We start from the raw sequence: 20068 nt of genomic DNA on the forward strand, positions 1-20068 counted from the left end.
GAAATTCAATATTGTTGTCCCTTTCTTTAGAAATAATAAATTTAATACTGTTTGATTACTTCATAATAAAAAAAAACCTAAAAGGACTCGATGACAAGTCTGCTTTCATATGCAGAATTTTCACTATTTCTTTAAATTCTTTTTCTAACTGGGAGTCTTTGTACTAATATATAAAAAAGTAAAAAAACAGCCCTTATCGCAATTTTCGTTTAACTTTCGTTGCGATAAAAGTCGATCGAAACGATAAATATCTGTTTTGGTAGCTATTGTGTATCACTTTCGACAAATATATTTGCTATTTTTAGTTATGTATGAACTTGATTTGAGTCGATAGCAAATTTGCTAAAGAAAAAGTTCTAACGGAAACAAAAAACATCGTTCACAATAGAGATTCACAATACCAAATTCCATTTTCGATGATCAACAATCGACAAAACTAAGATCCTCAGGATCAATAGACATATTGATCCTGAGGATCTTAGTTTTGAAATATCTAAAAAATCTGACCCTAATATTTTAAACATTTTAAGACATTAGGTGTGTTTTTTTGTTTATCTATATAGATTTTGTGCAAAAAAACGACATCGAGATTTTTTAAATCCGTGCAACCCTTTGGCAGCACTGAACATTAATTAGACAGCTGTCTGTCAAAAAGTTTGCTTTTGCTTTTTTATTTTAAAAATTAAAATTTAATAAAACAAAGAGAAAGAAACAAACAAACAAAATTCGTAGAATTGTTCCTGGTTTGTCGATTGTCATGTTCCTCTAGCTGTGTTAGGTTCCATTCCAAACTACCACCAGGAATTCTACCACATGGTTTGCCCATTGTAAAGGAAGTTGCATCAGCCATAACACCACTTAAACACAAAAAAGAAGGGCTCTATCTGAGAATGTCGACATCTACACAGACTACATTGGAGGTGGTGATAATGAAGAGTCAAACGATGGGAGGACAAATGCTAGGTTGTCGTTGAATCGAGCTTTCTACGAAGACCCATAGTCTAAGAATCGATGCATCACTTCAATGGATTGGTCAACACATTTTCCTGAACTGGTTGTTGCTTCATATCACAAAAATGAGGTTTGCATTTGTATTGTATCGTACGATTCTACCTAAAACCCATTAAAGAACTTCCCTAGGAGAGTCCCAATGAACCAGATGGTGTTGTGGTGTTGTAATGGTCTGGAACACAAAATATAAAAAACAAGCACCCGAAGATGTATTCCATTGTCAGAGTGCCGTTATGTCAACATGCTTTACTAAATTCAATTCAATGAAATCTTATACTCGGTGGAACGTATTCCGGTCAGATTGTGCTTTGGGATAATCGAGTGCAAAAGCGCACCCCCATCCAGAGGACACCACAAGATACGAACCCAGTGTACTGTTTGCAAATGGTTGGCACACACAATGTGATATCGATCTCATCCGATGGCAAGCTTTGCTCTTGGAGTTTGGATATGTTGTCGATGCCGCAAGATACACTGGAATTGCAGCAACGGCAATCGAAGCCAATTGCTATCACTTTCATGTTCTTTTCATCGAATGAGATTAACAATCTAGCAATGGCAATGTTTATTCTGGTAAGAGTTTGTTGTGATTTACCATTTGCTTAAAACAAATTGTTGTTTCTAAAAGCTTATCGACATGGAATACGTTCGGGTGTGTCTGAAGTCTATGAGAAGCATTTTGCGTCCAGTGACGGGAATATCAACTCATCTAAATCAATCTACACCAGATTTTGGTGATTTGTTCCTTACATCTTCCATTGATTGGACAATTAAGTTATGGAATCTTAAGGTGAATTATGTTCAGTAAGCTCAAAAATCATATTGGTTAAAATGCAAAGCGCTCCTTTTTATTGTTTTCACAAGGTGAATGAGTGCCAAAGTGGATTTTTGTTACTTTTTTGTATACCAACTATCTTAATACGTAATATTTAACATCCAAAACTTGTTGATTCTTTCCAGAACCAAGCCACTCGTTCTTTAAGCCTACTTCATCCCACAACAGCTCCCTGGCCCTGTATAAACAAAAACATTTTCCAGTCATCAAGACGTTTATTTAAGATAAGATGGAGGTTTATGTCTATTAATCCATCTACTTCTGCTTTGCTGCATTATGTTTAATTGGATAAAAAAGCTACTATTGAAATCGACAATCTGGAGAATCGAAGTCAAATCAATTCAGGTATCTAAGTCGCGAACTTTTTGTATTTTCGAATGGTTTAAAATGTTTTTTTTTATTATTTAAACTTTCAGGAATGCTGTGATTAATAACCAGGCTAATCATAATTTGCATAATGAAGAACTCTTGTCTAGAGGAGCTATACGCATGTGGCACAATGAGTTGAATGAGATAAAATTTATTAATTTTGTTTTGTTTTTAATTGAACCAATATTGTTTTAACTTTTTGATTGTATATTAAATATTTATGCAAAGTGAAACGAATTTGTTTAACAACAGTTGGAATATAAAGTAAAATTTGTTCAATTGTACTTAATCTATTGAATCATCTCTCATATAGACTCAATTTACTTATTATGTTTTAACAGTAATTTTTTTCAATCAAGCCTTACACCCAAACTTATAATCCCTAAAAAGAATAAAAACTTAAATTACTTAGTGATCACATGAAATGATTTTCTATCTTAATTGTGGCGAATGATAAAAAAAAATTAGCATTAGCTTTTAGTTTCATAAACTGGACGGCGGGAGGTGATTGAGACTTTGGTAGGAGCAGTGGTTGTGGTGGTTGATGTGACTGTGACTGGGATTGTGATGTGGTTACAATTTTATTCTGCTCCGTGTCGCTTTTCTTCTTCTTTCTTGTTGATTTTTCCTCGGCATTAGCTTCATCTAAGGGCGTAGATTTCTTTCCAGATTTAAAGTAGTAGGAAGGCATATCATCCCCTTTCTGCGTTAACCACGTTTATTAGCAAAGCAGTTTATTTTCATCTCTTAAAATGAACCAAACATAAGGAATTAACTAGCGAAACTAGAATAATATTTCAAACATATTAATCAGATATTAATTGAGTCATTTTCAACAAAACACTTTCGTATCTAGTTTTATTGAAAGTTTTCCAGCTCTCTTTAGAAGAACACAAAATATTAAATAAACTTTAACCTATTGCAGAAATTCGTAAAATCTTGTATTCACTCGCCAGAGTGAATATTTGAGTTCTGCTTCAACTTGGAGTTGGTTATGAGACTTTTGTTGTATACCTAGCAAGCAACAAAACAAACAAAAAAGAAACAGTTCTGAGATTATGCAGTGACGCGCGCACAAATTTGTTTATTTAATTTTCATATCGGATTGGAAACTGGTCAAATAAATCTTATTGAGAAAAAGCAAAACGGATTACGTTTCGGGGAAGAAAATATAAAACAAAATCTCCCGCCTTTGTAAGGACTCCCACAGCTGGATCAAGAATGCTAGCTTGCAAATATGTTTTTTTGTTTATCCATGTGTATTGGAATTCAATTTTGGTTTATTGAACTTGCTATTTACAATTGACTTAAAATAACTTATTTCTAAGATACATTGATAGTTACAAAATTTTGTTGGCACAAAGGGAGCCTAACGTTAAATAATGAACAAAGTTATAAAATATAATACATGGATTAACTTAATCTAAAAAGTCTGCTGTATAGGTTGTGCTCGGGGGTGTTCAGACCCATTATGTCCAGTTGTAGGGTTGGTTGAGTTGGGTTGGGAATCCATGTGTATTGCCTAAATTCCTTCCTAGCTGTTAAGGAGGGGAAAGTAATTGCGAAGAAAATTCATGCAGATATCATTTTCTCGGGATCTCGATGGAGGCCTTAGAGCCATTTGTAGAAGACATTTCGTACAGAAACAGGACGACATCAATGCAGGCAGAGTACATCTGAAGAAGGAATATATCGAACCAATAAAGGAGAATAAATAAAAAAATTACCTGTAACCAATTGGGGACCTAAATGATGCTCTGAAACAATTACCATAACGTTCTTTAAAATATTTCTTATACATCAACTTTCAAGATGCCATTGTTTCTACACTTCACTTTACATGCACATGTCGACACCATCATTTGCACAGGCAGTGAAGTGATCTTCTTCTAAGATGGCTTCTCATCAACGGGTCTTGGTTCTGATACCATTTACATAAAGTGAGGGAGATTTTAGGGAGTTGAAGGATTTGGGTATTGAATGAGCTGCAATGCAATGTTAGGATTGTCTTGCTTGTTGCTGTCTGCTGTTTGGGATGAAAAGTATTTCCTGAAGGAATATTTTTCGGGAGGTATGTTTGTATTTGCTTTTCTTCGCAGCGCACAGACATGACGTGTATCTTTTTAAAAAGTTATAAGTTTTTGTGGTGGGCATAATGAGGCGATTGATTAACAAGAGCTTTGTTTTCATTTAACCATGTTTATAGTCAAAGAATAGATGTTTTCGCAAACGAGCTGGCATTCCGAGAGCATTTACATTACATTTGGCTGTAAGGTTTGAAGGTACCGACATGTATAAGAAACAAGCGCACAGTACACAGAATTCTTCTTTTGTGAAATAATTCCTAGAAAAAAGATAAATATGCTATCTCATTGTAAGAATAAATTGATATACTTTCCATCTGCTTTTCAGGTTTTTTCTTTGGTTTTGTGGAAGATATCGCACTCTTGCAAATACGTGAATCCTAAAATAATTAAATTAAATTTAAAAAACAAAGTTTATGGTACAATTTTTATCTTTTTCCAAATATATGCTTGTACCTACTTACATTGATTTGTGTTGTTTGTTATTCCTAATTGAATTCAATTTTAAATATTATATTTTTTTGTCATATATCTGTCACCTGCAGCTGTCGTTTAATGGAATCTGACATTTAATAAGTGTAATGCACCTTGGCAGTACTGTTTTCTATCGAGAGAAAGTAAAATCTGGATAATTATCTGGATTTTTCAAAAATCTATACAGATAAAGTTTTTGTTGTTTTTAACACTTAAATTGTTTTGTTTTCAAAAATCTCGATGTCGTTTTTTTGCACAAAATCTATATAGATAAACAAAAAAACACACCTATTGTTTTAGTCATTTTGAACAAGTTTATATAAAAGGCGTCAGCATTCTTTGCAAGTGTTATAAAAGAAATTCATTTCTAGCATCTTCATATCTTTTAATATTCAAAATACTACCTAAGGTTTTAAAGATCTTAACCCTCTACTGCATACGAAGCCAAATATGGTTTTGTCTGTTTGTATGCACTTTTCTCTTCTCTTTCACAAAAAAATGTTAAAGATTCAATACAATCTCCTTCTTTGTGTTTCTGAGCACCCATAGACATAGTTTTTTCGTGTGTCCGGCACAAAATAAAGGTGTATTTTATGATCACAGGTGAGTCGATCAGTCGTGTGCATTGAAATCGAAAGTGTAGAATAAATTCATACTTTAAGTGTTAATTACTGCGTTTGTTTGGTAAGTAAAATGGAATTAAAAATTAATTTTTGATCGACTGTCTAATTGTGTATACTATGAACCAATTTTGATTGAAAAAAAATTATTGGCCTGGTCTTGGGAGGGCAAAAAGTACGGAAGCCATATTTGGCTTCGTATGCATTAAGGGGTTGTAAATCTACACAATTTGTTAAATTTTTTTGTTGGAAAATTTTTTCCTCTACATTATTTTTTTACTTGGAAGCTATGTTTTACTTCAGAAATGAAGCCCCTTCGCTTTTAGAGACATTTTTCTCATGTTAAGCCCATTTCCAGCGGCGTAACCACAAAAATTTTAGGGGAAGGGGGGCTCACCTATAATATTTTTCAATCATTTTATTACTTTTTAGTTTTTGTAAGATCTGGGAGTGGGTAAAAATGTTGGAGGAAGACTTACTTCGACAGTGGAAAGAATGTGAACCAGAAAAAATATATATAACGGAAAAAACAAATAGCTTTTCTCGGTTCCATGGCTTAAAATGAGCCAAATTTAAATTAATTCTTAACCTTTTGTCATGCAATGTATTTATTTTACTTCATTTTGTTTTTAAATGATAAATATTTATCTTTTGATAATTTTAATTGTATTCTTTACATAATCTGAACAAATAAAATTAGTAAAATTTCTTACCCCTTAATGCACACGAAGCCAAATTTGGCTTATAAACAAATTTTTTAAACAAATTAATTTAAACAAACTTTTTTAATGAAAACCGTTTTGAAAGAACTCTAAGAACCCATGTAAAGCATTTTTTAATTTTTTCGTCCGCTAATATTAATTCATGCAGTAGAGGGTTAAACTGCTGAAGTGTAGGGTAGAGTTGCCTATTTTCGGCCGTCTCCAGTTTCCAGCCCTTTCGGAAAATAGTTATAACTAGGCATTTCATAAGGTTTATTCCAAAATTTTGCTTTTATGCTGTTCTCTTATTTCTTGGCACAGCATACAAGCGAAAATTTGGAATAAAATCCTTCGAAATCCCTAGTTATCACGATTTTTCGAAAGGTGGCCGGAAACTGGAGACGGCCGAAAATAGGCAACTCTACCCTATTTAAGCAAATACGAATTTTCAAAATAGTTTTGCTAATTTCCATAAAGTGGCATCACTAACAAATGATTTATTTGGATATTGATTTTATACTCTTTCTGTTTTCTTATTCGGTTTCTTTTGTTTTGATTTTCGTATTTACTCTTAAATTTTTGACGTCTGAAATTTTGCAGCTGATATCTTATGTTACGTTACGTTCGAAATCTTACCTTACGTATCAAATACGTTACGTAAAAAAACCGTTTATTTTAAATAGGTTAATTTATTAACAATTTTAGTTTTTATATGTGCCCTTAATTATGAAAGTGGACTAAGTCACTCCTAAAACTGGCATCAAATCTAGCCTAAAAATAATTATTATTTAAGGGGTAAAGTTTATTTGAAAGCGAAATTGCAGTAAATTAACTTCTGTATTGCTCCTCTAGTGATTTCATAAAAGAAATATAATTAAATCGTTATAAGAAAATTATTAGGTAAGTTTTTCTTCAAACAATGCAAAAAGTGACTTAGTCCACTTTCATAATCATGGGCACATATCAGTGGCGTATTGAGGGGGGGGCTCAGGGGGCTCAAGCCCCCCCCCCAAGTCTTCAAGATCACGTTTTTATTTAGCTGATTTCATCATAATGTACATGATTAACTAAAACTTGTTCGTAAATCTTAGAGATTTAGAGGCAGCACAGATGCTCGAGCCCCCTCCAAATTCTGAAATGGCTGTTTGGGTTTGTTTGAGTAAGAGCCTTAGCTGACGATGAGGATTGTGATAATTTTTTTTTCGGATTTCAGTCCAATTCCGAATTTTATAATTTTGATAATTTTTTTAGTATTTTGACGTCCAATTACATCACCGTTAAATTTTTGCAAAACTTCTTATGCAATCTCAAAACGCCGTATTTGATCAAATATTTTCTTTTTTTTTTAATAATATTTTTCTCAAAGATATTGGAAATAGAAATTTTTGATATCTCAAAATCTAAGTGGTCAACAGGTTTCTTTAAGAAAATTGCAGTATTGCGCTTCCGATTTGGATTAAAGAGCAACATATTACGAAAAAGCATATATATTTCGCATCAAAAAGAATTTCATTTAAAATTAGATTTTGTGACTTTCACGTTCTGCATTTCACTTTTTGCGTATTCACTTGCCGAAAGTGAAATAGGTGTTCCGCATTTTTTCACTCATTTAGATTTTCAATTCAGTTTAGAATTCAATTCAATATGTTTCTGTTCGTGAATTTGGGAGCCTTTTCCAATGAATTGCAGTAATTTCACTTTAGAAACAAAATAAAAATGGAAGATCCTTCAGTTTTGACAGTTAGAAGCGATTTCGAAACCGATCGAAATGAAGAATATTGATATTTCATTTCACGTGAAATTGAAAAGTGATTTGAATTCACTTTCGTTTGAATTGCTGAACATGGTTGTATATAACGAAAATATTGATAAGTATAGCCCAAAAACTCTTGACGAGATATAAATTAATCTGTAAACAGTTTTGGATTCAGCACATGACAAAGTTCGAACGAAATAAAGAGTTTTTTTTAAGGATGACTCAACTCCTTGCTGTTTGTGTAAAATGTTTGCGACACAAGAACTTTGAAAAAACACTAGGTACTCTGAATGTGAAAGGAGGAGACAGTAGTACGAATCTGTCGAGAGCACTATAATGCAACTAGGTATACCACTTTCAGTACCGCAGCACAGCGTTTAACTCTCGATCAAAGATTAATAAAAAGAAATGAAAATTTTTTCGCACATTTACCCTCTAAAAAATTTTTGAAAAATTTTCCAGCCCCCTCCAAAATTTTTTCTGGATACGCCACTGGCACATATGTTTTGTATTTTGTTTTTGCAAGATGAAGATACTTATTTTAAATAAAACTGTATAATTCTCTAACACCTATAAATTTTATTTTAAGTTTCCAATAATAATTATATTGACCTTGATCACATAGTAATAATTTGAATGGTATCATAAGGGAATGCAGTTAAATCGTATTCTATGAACGATGGAATGAATGCACAGGCACTTCCCTTCATGGGATGTATTCAGGAGAAGAGCTCCCAATCGAAAAATTCCCACAAAAATTCCAAGAAATTAGATTTAAAAACAAGAAAAATAGAAATCTCTTTTTTTGTTCAAACTATTAAGCAAACAAAGTTATTATGTAATCTCCCACTTAAAAACTATGATATTTGGGATTCGGATGGCAAGGATAATTTTTCATCTTTGAATTAACCACTTTGTGCTGAAATATTGTATCCCAGGTAAACAAAGCCCTTACCTTTTCCAAAGGTATCCTTCTCGTCAGTAAAAAAAAAAAAAACAAATTAAATAAATAAAATGTTTTATTAGCCAAAAATATAATAGTGTTTTGTTTTTTTTTTTGTTCATTTTTTGTAAACATTTTTTGCTTAACATTAGATAATAAGTATAATTTTCTATATATCCTTTCAGCAATAATATAATATTTGTATGTTCAATTGTTGTTAAGTGTGATTTAAAATAAAATAATAATAAATATATAACTACATAAATACTTGAGATTTAATTAAAAATCCATTATTATTGGAAGACTATCGCAATTCATATTTTTTTTTATTAAGTGTCCTTATCTCTTGTAATTGATTCATCGATATGTATTGTTTCATGTTCATCATCATCATCATCGTCATCTGTTCCACCATTAACAGTCCTTGAAGTACTAACACTACTCCGACTGCTCACACTTTGATTTCTCGGTTTATGTCTTTCAAATTTCCAAGTCGAACATGATTCAGCAAATTCATCTGAAGGATCCTCATGTTGCAAATTACTCTTCTGATCATCTTCTTCAAACATCCAATGTCGATCTTTAGTAATCTTTGTAATATGCATTACAAGAAACTCTTTATCCTTCGCTTCAAGATAAAGCATATCCTTAAGTAGCTTAACCATAATTCCTCTAGCTTGAGCTTTTGATCTCAAATAATAAACATGCACCATCATAGCTAAAAGAATTCCACCAATCACAGCTGGACGAATGAGACACATGAGAGCACCCCACACCCAATCGTTTTCTCGCAATTTAAGCACACCATTGATAAATATTTGAAACATAAATACATAATCACGAAATGGACCACATTTCTGACTTACAGGAACCTGAGTCATGATATAGCCGAGAGTTAGGATGACTCCCAAAAGGGAAAGAAAAGTAAAGACTAGATAGAGAGTTTGTGTTTGTGCTGAACGCCACATGTGTTTGGGTGATTTACAAAGATAGATTAGGGTGGTTTTCTTAACATAGAATGTGAGGGCCATTTTAACGACCAACACTAAGGCAAGTAGCGGTGAGAATAAAAGACCTATCCATAGAAGGGTCTGGTTAAATACTAAGCCAAGGCTATTTTGTGATATGTCAAAATTAGGTTTCTCTACTTTGGGCCATCGTCGTCTGAAAAGAAAGGTTTTGAAATTAAATTATGGAAAAGAGAATTAGTTGAAGGTGAACTTACGCAATGATCTTGGCCCGAACAACATCAAACAAAGGAACTATAAAAATATTAATAAAGAAGTCCGATATGACCAAGCGATAGATTTCCTGTCCAATCGCAGTCTCCCAGCACTGAAAAGAGGAAATGTCATTAAGGTAGTTAGGAAATCGAAAATATAGAAAATACTCACCCCTTGATACTTTTTATTCAGCCAGAAGTAGACTAGAACTCCAATTATCACTCCTTCTAGGAGAAATGTTCGAACCAGCGTAACATGTAGAGTTCTTCTGGGAGTTCTGTAGTCCTCCATTCTAAATTTTTTTATGTGAGAACTAGAAGATGATTACAAATATCTCAAACTTACTTTCCAATCCAGGAGAAAAATGCCTGCAATATCACCATAGAAATATTAACGGCAGTTGCAACATAAAGTGACTTCCATGGAGATTTAGTTCTAGCTTCACCATAGAACTAAGAAAAGAAAAACCAAATATTTTTAGACTATCTGTCTAGGCTAGACAACTTATTTATCACTTACCTTTAACAGAATCCATATAGCAGTACCCAATGCAGCAATTAGAGCAATAACAAGCAAATGGGCAGCAATTCGTGCGCAAAATATCCATAATTTCCAAAGTCTAGGAATATGTTTTTTGTCTCTGTCTATATTGCTTAGGACTGTTTTTAGCTCATCATAGATGGATTCATGTTTGATATTTGCAGCCTTGCCATTTGAGATTCCAAAGTCCCATGAACAGAATATTTTGTGGGCATACATACTTGGTATGCCACCTGATGATTCAATGAAACTTTTTCGATAAGAACGAGCCATGCTGTAAGAGAAGAAAATTGATTTCAGTTGTTATTTAACAATTTTTTTATGAATCGCTTGGTTGAATGAAGAATCTGTTACTGGCAAGATTTTGGCAATTTTCGACCATTAAATAAACCGAAAAGCTGCTCCTAAAAGTATTCTGAGATAAAGCAAAGGAAAAATAGAATACTTTAGAACTTCCTAGGAGGTCGAAATTACAGCTTTCTTGGTACAGAGTGAGAAGTTGAGTCAGTAAAATAAGACTTGGCATTTCTTATGCTAAGGTAGTACGATTGGTAATGGACGAACAGACAAAAAATAAAAATGGAATACCTTGAAAAATTGTAACATATTAAAGAATAACACACAGGAAAAAAGACTTTGGAGCATTTTTCTCCAATTTTATCAAGGCTTAGCCAGACGGTAGAAAATTGGTATTATATTCCAAGACGACATCAACACAGTATATAAGAATAATGTTTATCCGTATCAGTGTTGTCAAACTGAATCGACTCATGGTTCAAACAATTTTTTTTTTATAAAACATCTGTTAAAACAAGATATCAACACTCAACATAGAGGAGTCTTTTATGTGTTTATGTTACAAGCTAGATCTTAGTTAAACTACGTCTAAACGGTTTAAGTCTCAATTTACTCAAATTAATCACAGAAGAACTGGTAAAAAAAAGTTCATTATTTGAACCGGCTCAGAACATGAAAAAAGGAGAATTGAACAGAATGTCCAGTCCATTGGAACTCAGACAGGTGATTATCATAAGGATTGTCTTAATCGTCAGAGTCATCAACTGCGACAGTTATTGGGAATCTTAAAATGCATGACAATGAAAGTGAACAGAATAGGGATCATAATATTGAGATTTAAGCGGAGGAGCCAAACTAAAGATAAGTTTTTAATTTAACTCTAGGAAGGCACTTAAGTAAAATCTAAAATTCATTCCGAATTTCGGATATTTTAGAGGTTATTATACCTCTTATTTTATTTTTCCATTAACTTCCCCTACCGTTCCCTATCTCTTTAAAATTTCCAAAAATACTTACCTCGAGGAGATCAAAACAAAAGTCACCAAATAAATTAGTAACATGGTCACATAGTATGCATGTGGAAGGCTATAACTGCTCGATGTTCCCAATGTAATTGTCATATTCGTATACGCACCATAAAAGAGTAATGAATTCTTTAAGAAGCCCTTTAAAGAAAAAATATTTAAAATTAAAACAAACTCATTTTAAAAATGACTATCTTACCTCTCCAGTCAAAAGATCAAAAAACCTCCTTTCTTTTATTTTGTCTGTCACATGACGACTTCGTTCATCGAAAGTATTAAAAAGAATTTGCGGCAAAGTAATGAATATAAAAGTCAACATCAGCACCACAACATTCATAACAAATAACCATCGAAGGAATTTGAAGTATGTCCCAACACTACAGCCGAAATGACCTTCAATTGTTTTCATTGCATCATACCAAATCTCAATTCCACTAAATAGACTTCCCAAGAGTGACCAGATTTTCAGACCACAATGACAAAGAAAATCCTTTACTCGATTCATTAGTTGAGATCTCTCTCCAGACAAATGTTGTGTCACGGAGAGAGTGATTTTACTCTTGAGTCGTCGTTTAGTGGACAATGGATGCGGAAGTGCTCGAATAGTTTCTCTAGAAAGACACAAAAGAGTGTAATGAATTAGGGTGTTTTTTTTTTTTAAGGCGACCATAGATTACCGAAATACCCAACAAAAAATTCCCTAAAAGTTTGGGCACTTAAAAATAAAGATTTATCACACGCCATTCGCGTTTGAAGATTTCCCATAAAAAATACACGTACGTTTTAGTGATTTTTTATTTGCGATAAACATAGGTACTATAATATCAAGTTATGCATTCGTAAAAAAAAAAATGAGATAACAATTTTCCATGATATTAGGATGATAGAGAATGCGAAAAAGTGGGTCTCGAAAGTCCGTCTGTCGGTCTGTATAAGGAGCTACAGACTACAGCTTAAAAGGCTGGGCCGATTAATTAATTAATTTTTAGACCAAAAATAACGGTACCTGTCATATACCAATTTTGGAAAAGTTTAATTTTCTCAAAAACGGCTCCTTTGACTTTTGTTAAAAAAAATCAAGTAAAGGTTTTTAAATAAGGACTATATTTTAATAAAAATAAGTTTTTTTTAAATCCTTAATTATTAACGGTACCTCCCATAGAACCGTTTTTTTTTTATTTTAAATAATTTTCCGAAAAAACGTGACATTGAATTTTTTTGAAATTTTTGATCTACTTTGAAGAACGAATTTTAAGTTTTTTTTTATACATTTACCAAATTTGTAGATATAAAGTTTTTAGTTCTAAAAGCAAGTTCGTGCGACCCATTCGTGTATTTTATTTTTATTTGAGTTATAGGAACTTTTGGGCAAGTTTAGGATTTGGAAAAAAAAAATCGAACTCGAGATAACAATTTTGCCAAAGAACGGTTTTTTTAATCTATGAATTTCTCATAAACGACAAAGCGGATCTCAACTAAAACTTTATCATTAGGTATATAATTTTTTTTTAATTTTTCAAAAAAACACATTCTTGGATTTTTTTAAAATAAAAAATAACAAAAATAATAAAAAATTATTAAAATTATTTTTATTTTAAGTGGAGTGATTGAATATAATTCAATATAAGTTCAAGTGACCTCAACTCCAAAAATTTATAGAGCGTTTCGCCCAGGTACGACAGTTAGCTCATCAGTTAGATCTGTCGTACCCTTACTAAGACGCCTTATTTTGGTCGTACCTGGGCGAAACGCTTTATAAATTTTTGGAGTTGAGGTCACTTGAACTTATATTGAATTTTTTTTTTAAATATTTCAAATTTTTATTTTTTTTTTTTTTTTTAAATCAATGAATGAATTTTATTGAAATTTCGTTTTTATGTCTTGAATAATAGTTTCTTAAAAATAGTATACCAAATTTTTTTTTATAAAAATTTCTTTTTATGCAAGAAATCAAATGGCACACTTGGTTTTGTGAAAAAAAATCTTTTAAAACGGTGTTTAATTAATTAAAAAAAAAAAAAAAACACAGATATTATTTTGTTTACACTATTTATGTAATTCCTTAAAAATATCAAATTTTAAATTTCCCATAATTTTGTTCAATAAAAAGCTTTAAAATAAGAGTTACTTTTACCACAAGAGCAAGTACTTGTGACCCCTGTGGTGCATTTTATTAATTTAACAAAAGCATATTACTCAGAATTTAACGTTCTATAATGTCGTTTTCCAAAATTATGGGAGTGAATCACTCCTTTTTCGTGCAATTTTGGAATTTGTTCACGAAGAATTTGACAAGTGGAGTGATTTGACGTTTGCTTTGCATGTGTTTGTAATACGAAATAATGAATAAAATAATAACACAATCTTTGAAATTCACTTTTAGTGATTTTTTACAATACTTTATTGATTTTTTTTTGTAAATAAATATAGTTTCCTTCACAAAAAAAGTTAAAACAACCACCGAACAATTTGACAAGCAGTCCATGAAGTCAAATGTAGAAGTATTGGTAATCACTCCGCACTCCTTCAAAATTTTGGGAGTGAAGAATTCACTCCTTTTTCAATTTTGGAATTTGAAATCACTCCTTTTGGAGTGATTATATAGCTAGGAGTGTCACTCCTTGAATTTTGGAAAACGACATAAAAGTGTCAAAAGTGACTTTACTGTAACTTCCACCAGTGAGACAGGACAGGTCATGAAAGCCATTTTTCACGATTGCTGTACAAAGTTTTCTTGTATTATAATACTTTAAACATGATACGCAAAATCATGAAAACTGGTAGCTATGAAAAAATCTCGAGAAATATCAATAATAGAGATTCAATTCTAAGAACTTTTTTTGTAGGAAATCAAATCTTCTACAACTTTGTCGCATACAATTTTATTGTAAAATTAGAAATGGCTTACATGACCTGTCCTGTCTCACGGGTGGAAGTTACAGTAAAGTAAAATAATCTATGACACTTTTATAGAACGTTCAACTCTGAGTAATATGCTTTATAAATTCAGCGGAGCTGTATAAATTTAAAAAAAAATCACTAAAACTTATACAGGGTGTCCCACAGTCACCGCCCCAAATGAAAACCATGGATTCCTGAGGTCATTTTAAGTCGAAAAACTTAAGAGGTAATTTTATCGTTTTAGTCCCGTTTTCGAGTTACCACGGTTTTTATGATTTTTGCTCTCTTGTCCTTTAACTGGCCTTATCTTTGCCAAACTACGTTTTTTTCGAAAGATTTTTTTTACAACCAATCAAGAATTTATAGTTTGTCTCAAAACTTTTTTTTCTGCGGACAACCGTTTCTTCACAATTTTGCATCAAACACAATTTTCTTCGTTTTTTAAGTTGTTTTTTACACTTTCATATCATTTAAGTCAAAAAAACACGTTAATGACATTAATGAGTATTAATTTTTTGTGAAAGTAATTAAAAAAAATAAACAAACTGAGTGAATTAAAAAAAAATACAAAATTAATTTAAATGAATTAAAACTTTTTCTGAGCTTTATATATTTGTTCATTTCTTAACCACAATAGCTCAGAAAAAGTTTTTAATTCAATTAAATTAATTTTTTATTTAAAAATTATTTTTTTTTTTAATTCAATCAGTTTGTTTATTTTTTTTTTTTTAATTACTTTCAGTAGCCTTTTTTATGAAATAAAACTTATTTTTTTTATGAAAATAAACTGGGCTTTAATAAAAAGCACAAAAAATTGATACTCATTAACGTGTTTTATTGACTTAAATGATATGAAAGTGTAAAAAACAACTTAAAAAACGAAGAAAATTGTGTTTGATGCAAAATTGTGGAAAAACGGTTGTCCGCAGAAAAAAAAGTTTTGAGGCAAACTTAAACTGTAATAAATTCTTGATTGGTTGTAAAAAAAAATCTTTCAAATCAAAGGTAGTTTGGCAAAGATAAGGCCAGTTAAAGGATAAGAGAGCAAAAATCATAAAAACCGTGGTAACTCGAAAACGGGACGAAAACGAGAAAATTACCTCTTAAGTTTTTCGACTTAAAATTACCTCAGGAATCCATGGTTTTCATTTGGGGCGGTGACTGTGGGACACCCTGTATACGTGTATTTTTTATGGGAAATCTTCAAACACGAATGGCGAGTGATAAATCTTAATTTAAAGTGCCTAAACTTTTAGGGAATTTTTTGTTGGGTATTTCCAAATAAGAGTGACGAAAATTAATTGTCACCTTAAAAAAAAGTACCATAGTAATGACTAATGATATAAAGAAATTAAATCAAATTGGTCTTACATTCTTATTTGCTTGCTAACAGCAGTGTCCTGCATTAAATGATCATGTTGTTCGATTTCTTCCACAAGTTGTTCAATCTCTGCATCGGAATCATTCGGAATTGGTTTGCCATCGACAGCGAAAACTTTGCGGGAGGGAAGTTTGTAGATTGTCTTGTCGCGAAATGATGACTTGCCTTTGCTTATTCTTGATATGTTTTGTGACCATCGTCGAACCTAAAAAACAAAGTAAGTTAAAAGACTACTTTGGCCCTATTCCAAACTGAAGCTTACTCTATTTGATGGAGATTGTATTTTAGAAGCTTCCTCTTCATTGTCAGGATTTGTAAATCGATAATTTGTTTTAGAACCTGTTAGGAAATGATGACTTCCCGTTGAATTGAGGTCAGAGTGTGAGGAAGCTTCAGTAACAACATCAATACGATCTAGATCTTCGGTGTTGATAGCGAATAGGGAATTATCGACTCCTTGGCGGGGCATTTTTTTTTAAAGCTCAAATGAAGGTTGTTTTGGTTAGTTTTTCTAACTTAATTGCTGGCATTGCAAATAATAGTAAATAGAGTTCCAAACTACGACGGATTAAAAACTTTCGAAATGAACCTCAAAATGGATTGAAATTAATCAAATAAACTGGTTGACCGGAAAGGGTAGATAGTAGGTGGGCAAAAAATTAAAAATAATAAATTAAAAGAAAAATAATAAATTGGTTTAACACAAGGCACACGTAATTTTTGCTAGGTTGGCCCTGGCTGCCGGAATTTTTATTTTTGCTTCTGTTCTGTATTTTTTTTTTAAATTTTTGTAAACTGTCAAATTGGATCAGCTGGTTTGGAGAAAAATGACAGGTGACAGGTGGGCTCGTTCAATGTCCATTTCAGAAATTAAGGGCCGTATTCATGAGTAAAATAAAAAAAAAAATAAATTTTATTTTGAATCCAATTTTTTAATTTGTTTTAACAGTAGGTGTGTTTTTTGTTTTTCTATATAGATTTTGTGCAAAAAAACGACATCGGGATTTTTGAAATCAAAACAATTTACGTATTTAAAACAACAACAACTCTATCTGTACTTATAGATATTTGAAAAATCCAGATAATTATCTATATATAACTATAATTATCCAGATTTTACTTTCTCTATATAAAAACAGTAGCCCCGTTCCATTGGAGGTGGTAGTTTACTCATGAGTAGATCTAGTACTAGAATTAAAACATGATCTTCTACTCGAGGAGATAGGCAGCGTTACCGTTGAAAATTTTTGAAAGGTCGCTAAAAAAGTCGCTTTCAGAAAAAAAAGGTCGCTAATCTAAAAAATTGAAAAAAAGTCGCTATATGAGAAAAACATAAGAAAACAGGTCGTGTGCTTTTGTTAAAAAAATGATCTAAAAATTATTTATTTGCCAACTTTCTTGTAAGAAAAATTATAAGATATAATAAATCTTATAGTAAAGTACCTACTTAAACTAAAGATTAAGACCTAACATATGTATGTATGTGTGTATAACTGTATGATTTGTGGAAAAACGGAATAACTTTTTGAATCCTATCATAATTTACAAGAAAAAGTTAAATCAAATACCTTTTTTTTCTTTTCTCATAATATCAATTTTTGTAGGTATATGAAAAACTTACAAAAAAATTACGCCATTAAAAAGTTTGATATTTTTTCTAAAGAAAAGGTAAAAAATCCATTTTTGTTATATAAATTTTATACCATCTGAAAGCCTATTGTTTCCGCTGTAAATATTCATATCAACCATGTCTGCACGACATCTACGAAAAGAGCTAGAATTTTTTGAACCCAATCAGTTTTCATCAAAAAAAAGCAAAAATATCAATTATTATAAAAAAACTAGACCGGCTAGGCGGCTACTGCACTCTTGTACCATTATTTTATTTGTTTGAAATTTTTTTCTATTTGCTAAATGCTTGTTCAGCATTCAACTCGGTCTGCTCAGAGAGCGATAACTTATTCTGAGTCCATCGATCGCGAAGCTCTAAATGTTGAGAGGTAAAAAAGAAATACAATTTTTAGAAAAAAAGTCGCTATAAAGAAATTGGTGAAAAGGTCGCTTGGAATAAAAAGTCGTCGCTTGGTCGCTAAGGCATAAAAAAGGTCGCTAATAGCGACTAAAGTCGCTTAGCGGTAACGCTGGATAGGAATGTGTAGTTGTTGTACTAGATTTCTACTCACGAGTAAACTACCAACTCCAATGGAACAGGGCTATATTGGGCTTTTAAGCAATCTGTCTTTGTCTTTTTCCTTTCTATCATAACTGTTTATTAAAGAAGTACAAGAAAAAACCAACCAATCAAGTCAATTCTGAGGAAAACAAAAGCGTACATGCATAATACACGTCACTTTTCCTCAGAATTAAAATGTCAAAAGTGTTTTTCCTGTTTTTTTTTTCTTCGACCTGACGATTGGCTTAAAAGCCCAATTATTGCATATATATTTCCATAGTACTATCATGAAGTGAAACGATCTTAGAAACTCTAGTGGTGACTTGAAAAAGCAGGGGTCGAATTACGGCATACGTTCGTTAACGAATGGTTGCTATGTGTCCCTATCGTTTTCTAATAATTAAATACAGACAGAAATAGTCAAAACGTTAACGTATGATCGTAATCGTGTGCCGTAATTCGACCCCAGAATTTGTATGAAAAAACACACTGAGCGCCACCTCAAAAAAGTGGCGAAATGAACTAATACTAAATTCGACTTCATGACAGTACTATAGAAAGAAATGGTAACGGAGTTACGAATAACAGAGTTACCCGCGACAGAGTTACGGCCGTCAAAGTTACGCGAAACCGAAGTTACGAAAAACTAGAGTTACGAATTCTAAAGTTATGTTAAGCTATGACATGTGATTTTTGGGTTGGCAACAATTGCGAGGAACGATATGGAATTACGGAAACATAAATAAGAGAATATCGATACGTAGGTGCAATATTAGTTGGACAAATAAGAAGTTAATTTCAATTATGTCCCCCAAACTTACATAAGTATACTTATGTTTTTTTTTTCTATTTCAACGTTTTTGCGATCTTCTCACAAAAACAAAACAATATATGTATATCTATACCTATGCAATCAATATTTTACAAGATTAAATAACACCCATTTTCGCTTTACCTACTCATTTAGTTCTGACCAATGAGAAAAATGTTAATCTCTTGTTTGTATTTCCATAATTCCATATCGTTCCTCGCAATTGTTGCCAACCCAAAAATCACATGTCATAGCTTAACATAACTTTAGAAGTCGTAACTCTAGTTTTTCGTAACTTCGGTTTCGCGTAACTTTGACGCTCGTAACTCTGTCGCCCGTAACTCTGGTATTCGTAACTTCGTCGCTTTCCCCTATAGAAATATATATACAATGGTGTTCATACAGATAAATATCTAAAAATATTAACAAAAAAAAAATAAAATGCACGACTGGGTCGCACGAACTTGCTCTAAGAGTTAAAGTTCCTTAAATTTTTAAGACTTTTTATATACAAATTTGAAAAAAAAAAATAAAATTCGGTTAAAAAAAAAATTAAATAAAATCTGAAATCAAATTGCCCTCCAAAACAAGTATGCAGTTTTGATTAATATATTAACATGCATTTTTAGAAAAAAAAAATTTCAAAATCGTTAGAGCCGTTTTTTAAAACTAATTTTTTATAAATAATTTTTTTGGAAAAAAAGTTTTAAAATAAAATTGGTATGCCATTTTGTAGAAATCACTAATCAACATCTAAAAACAAAATTTCAAAAAAATTCAGTGTCGAGTTTGATTTTTCAAAAAAAATTTTCAAATTTTTTTTTTAAATCCAAAAATTATTTTTTTGGAAATTTTATTTTTGGTTTATATTTAAATTATATAAATGCTTCTTCACAAAAAGTTTCGTTTAAATCGAATAACCAG

The 20068-nt window shown here is 31.7% G+C and overlaps 2 protein-coding genes and 1 long non-coding RNA gene across 5 annotated transcripts; 1 reads left to right on the forward strand and 2 right to left on the reverse strand.

Moving 5' to 3' along the window:
• Window positions 1-636: 636 nt before the first annotated feature.
• LOC129910010 (cytoplasmic dynein 1 intermediate chain-like) lies at window positions 637-2620 on the forward strand. 3 transcript variants are annotated; one of them, XM_055987233.1, is made up of 5 exons: window positions 637-1081; window positions 1130-1584; window positions 1640-1815; window positions 1972-2191; window positions 2263-2620. In XM_055987233.1, exons 2-4 carry the CDS (start codon window positions 1396-1398, stop codon window positions 1991-1993), a joined length of 387 nt encoding a protein of 128 aa, XP_055843208.1. In that variant the 5' UTR covers window positions 637-1081; window positions 1130-1395; the 3' UTR covers window positions 1994-2191; window positions 2263-2620. The 3 variants fall into 3 exon arrangements, with proteins under 3 accessions (XP_055843208.1, XP_055843206.1, XP_055843207.1); XM_055987231.1 differs by having other exon boundaries at window positions 1640-1801; window positions 2263-2614; XM_055987232.1 differs by having other exon boundaries at window positions 1141-1584; window positions 1640-1801; window positions 2263-2614.
• A 776-nt stretch (window positions 2621-3396) lies between these two features.
• Window positions 3397-4973, reverse strand: LOC129910430 (uncharacterized). The gene is made up of 3 exons (XR_008771506.1): window positions 4764-4973; window positions 3943-4679; window positions 3397-3891 (listed from the first exon to the last, which is right to left on the reverse strand). It is a non-coding gene; the product is annotated as an uncharacterized LOC129910430 (long non-coding RNA).
• Window positions 4974-8908: 3935 nt separating this feature from the next.
• Window positions 8909-16953, reverse strand: LOC129910927 (transmembrane channel-like protein 5). Its single transcript, XM_055988534.1, has 9 exons — window positions 16423-16953; window positions 16151-16365; window positions 12078-12489; window positions 11871-12019; window positions 10536-10830; window positions 10362-10468; window positions 10188-10308; window positions 10019-10128; window positions 8909-9957 (listed from the first exon to the last, which is right to left on the reverse strand). Exons 1-9 carry the CDS (start codon window positions 16627-16629, stop codon window positions 9123-9125), a joined length of 2451 nt encoding a protein of 816 aa, XP_055844509.1. The 5' UTR covers window positions 16630-16953; the 3' UTR covers window positions 8909-9122.
• Between the last annotated feature and the right edge of the window lie 3115 nt (window positions 16954-20068).

This window comes from Episyrphus balteatus, chromosome 2 (assembly GCF_945859705.1).
Source record: "Episyrphus balteatus chromosome 2, idEpiBalt1.1, whole genome shotgun sequence".
Classification (NCBI taxonomy): domain Eukaryota; kingdom Metazoa; phylum Arthropoda; class Insecta; order Diptera; family Syrphidae; genus Episyrphus; species Episyrphus balteatus.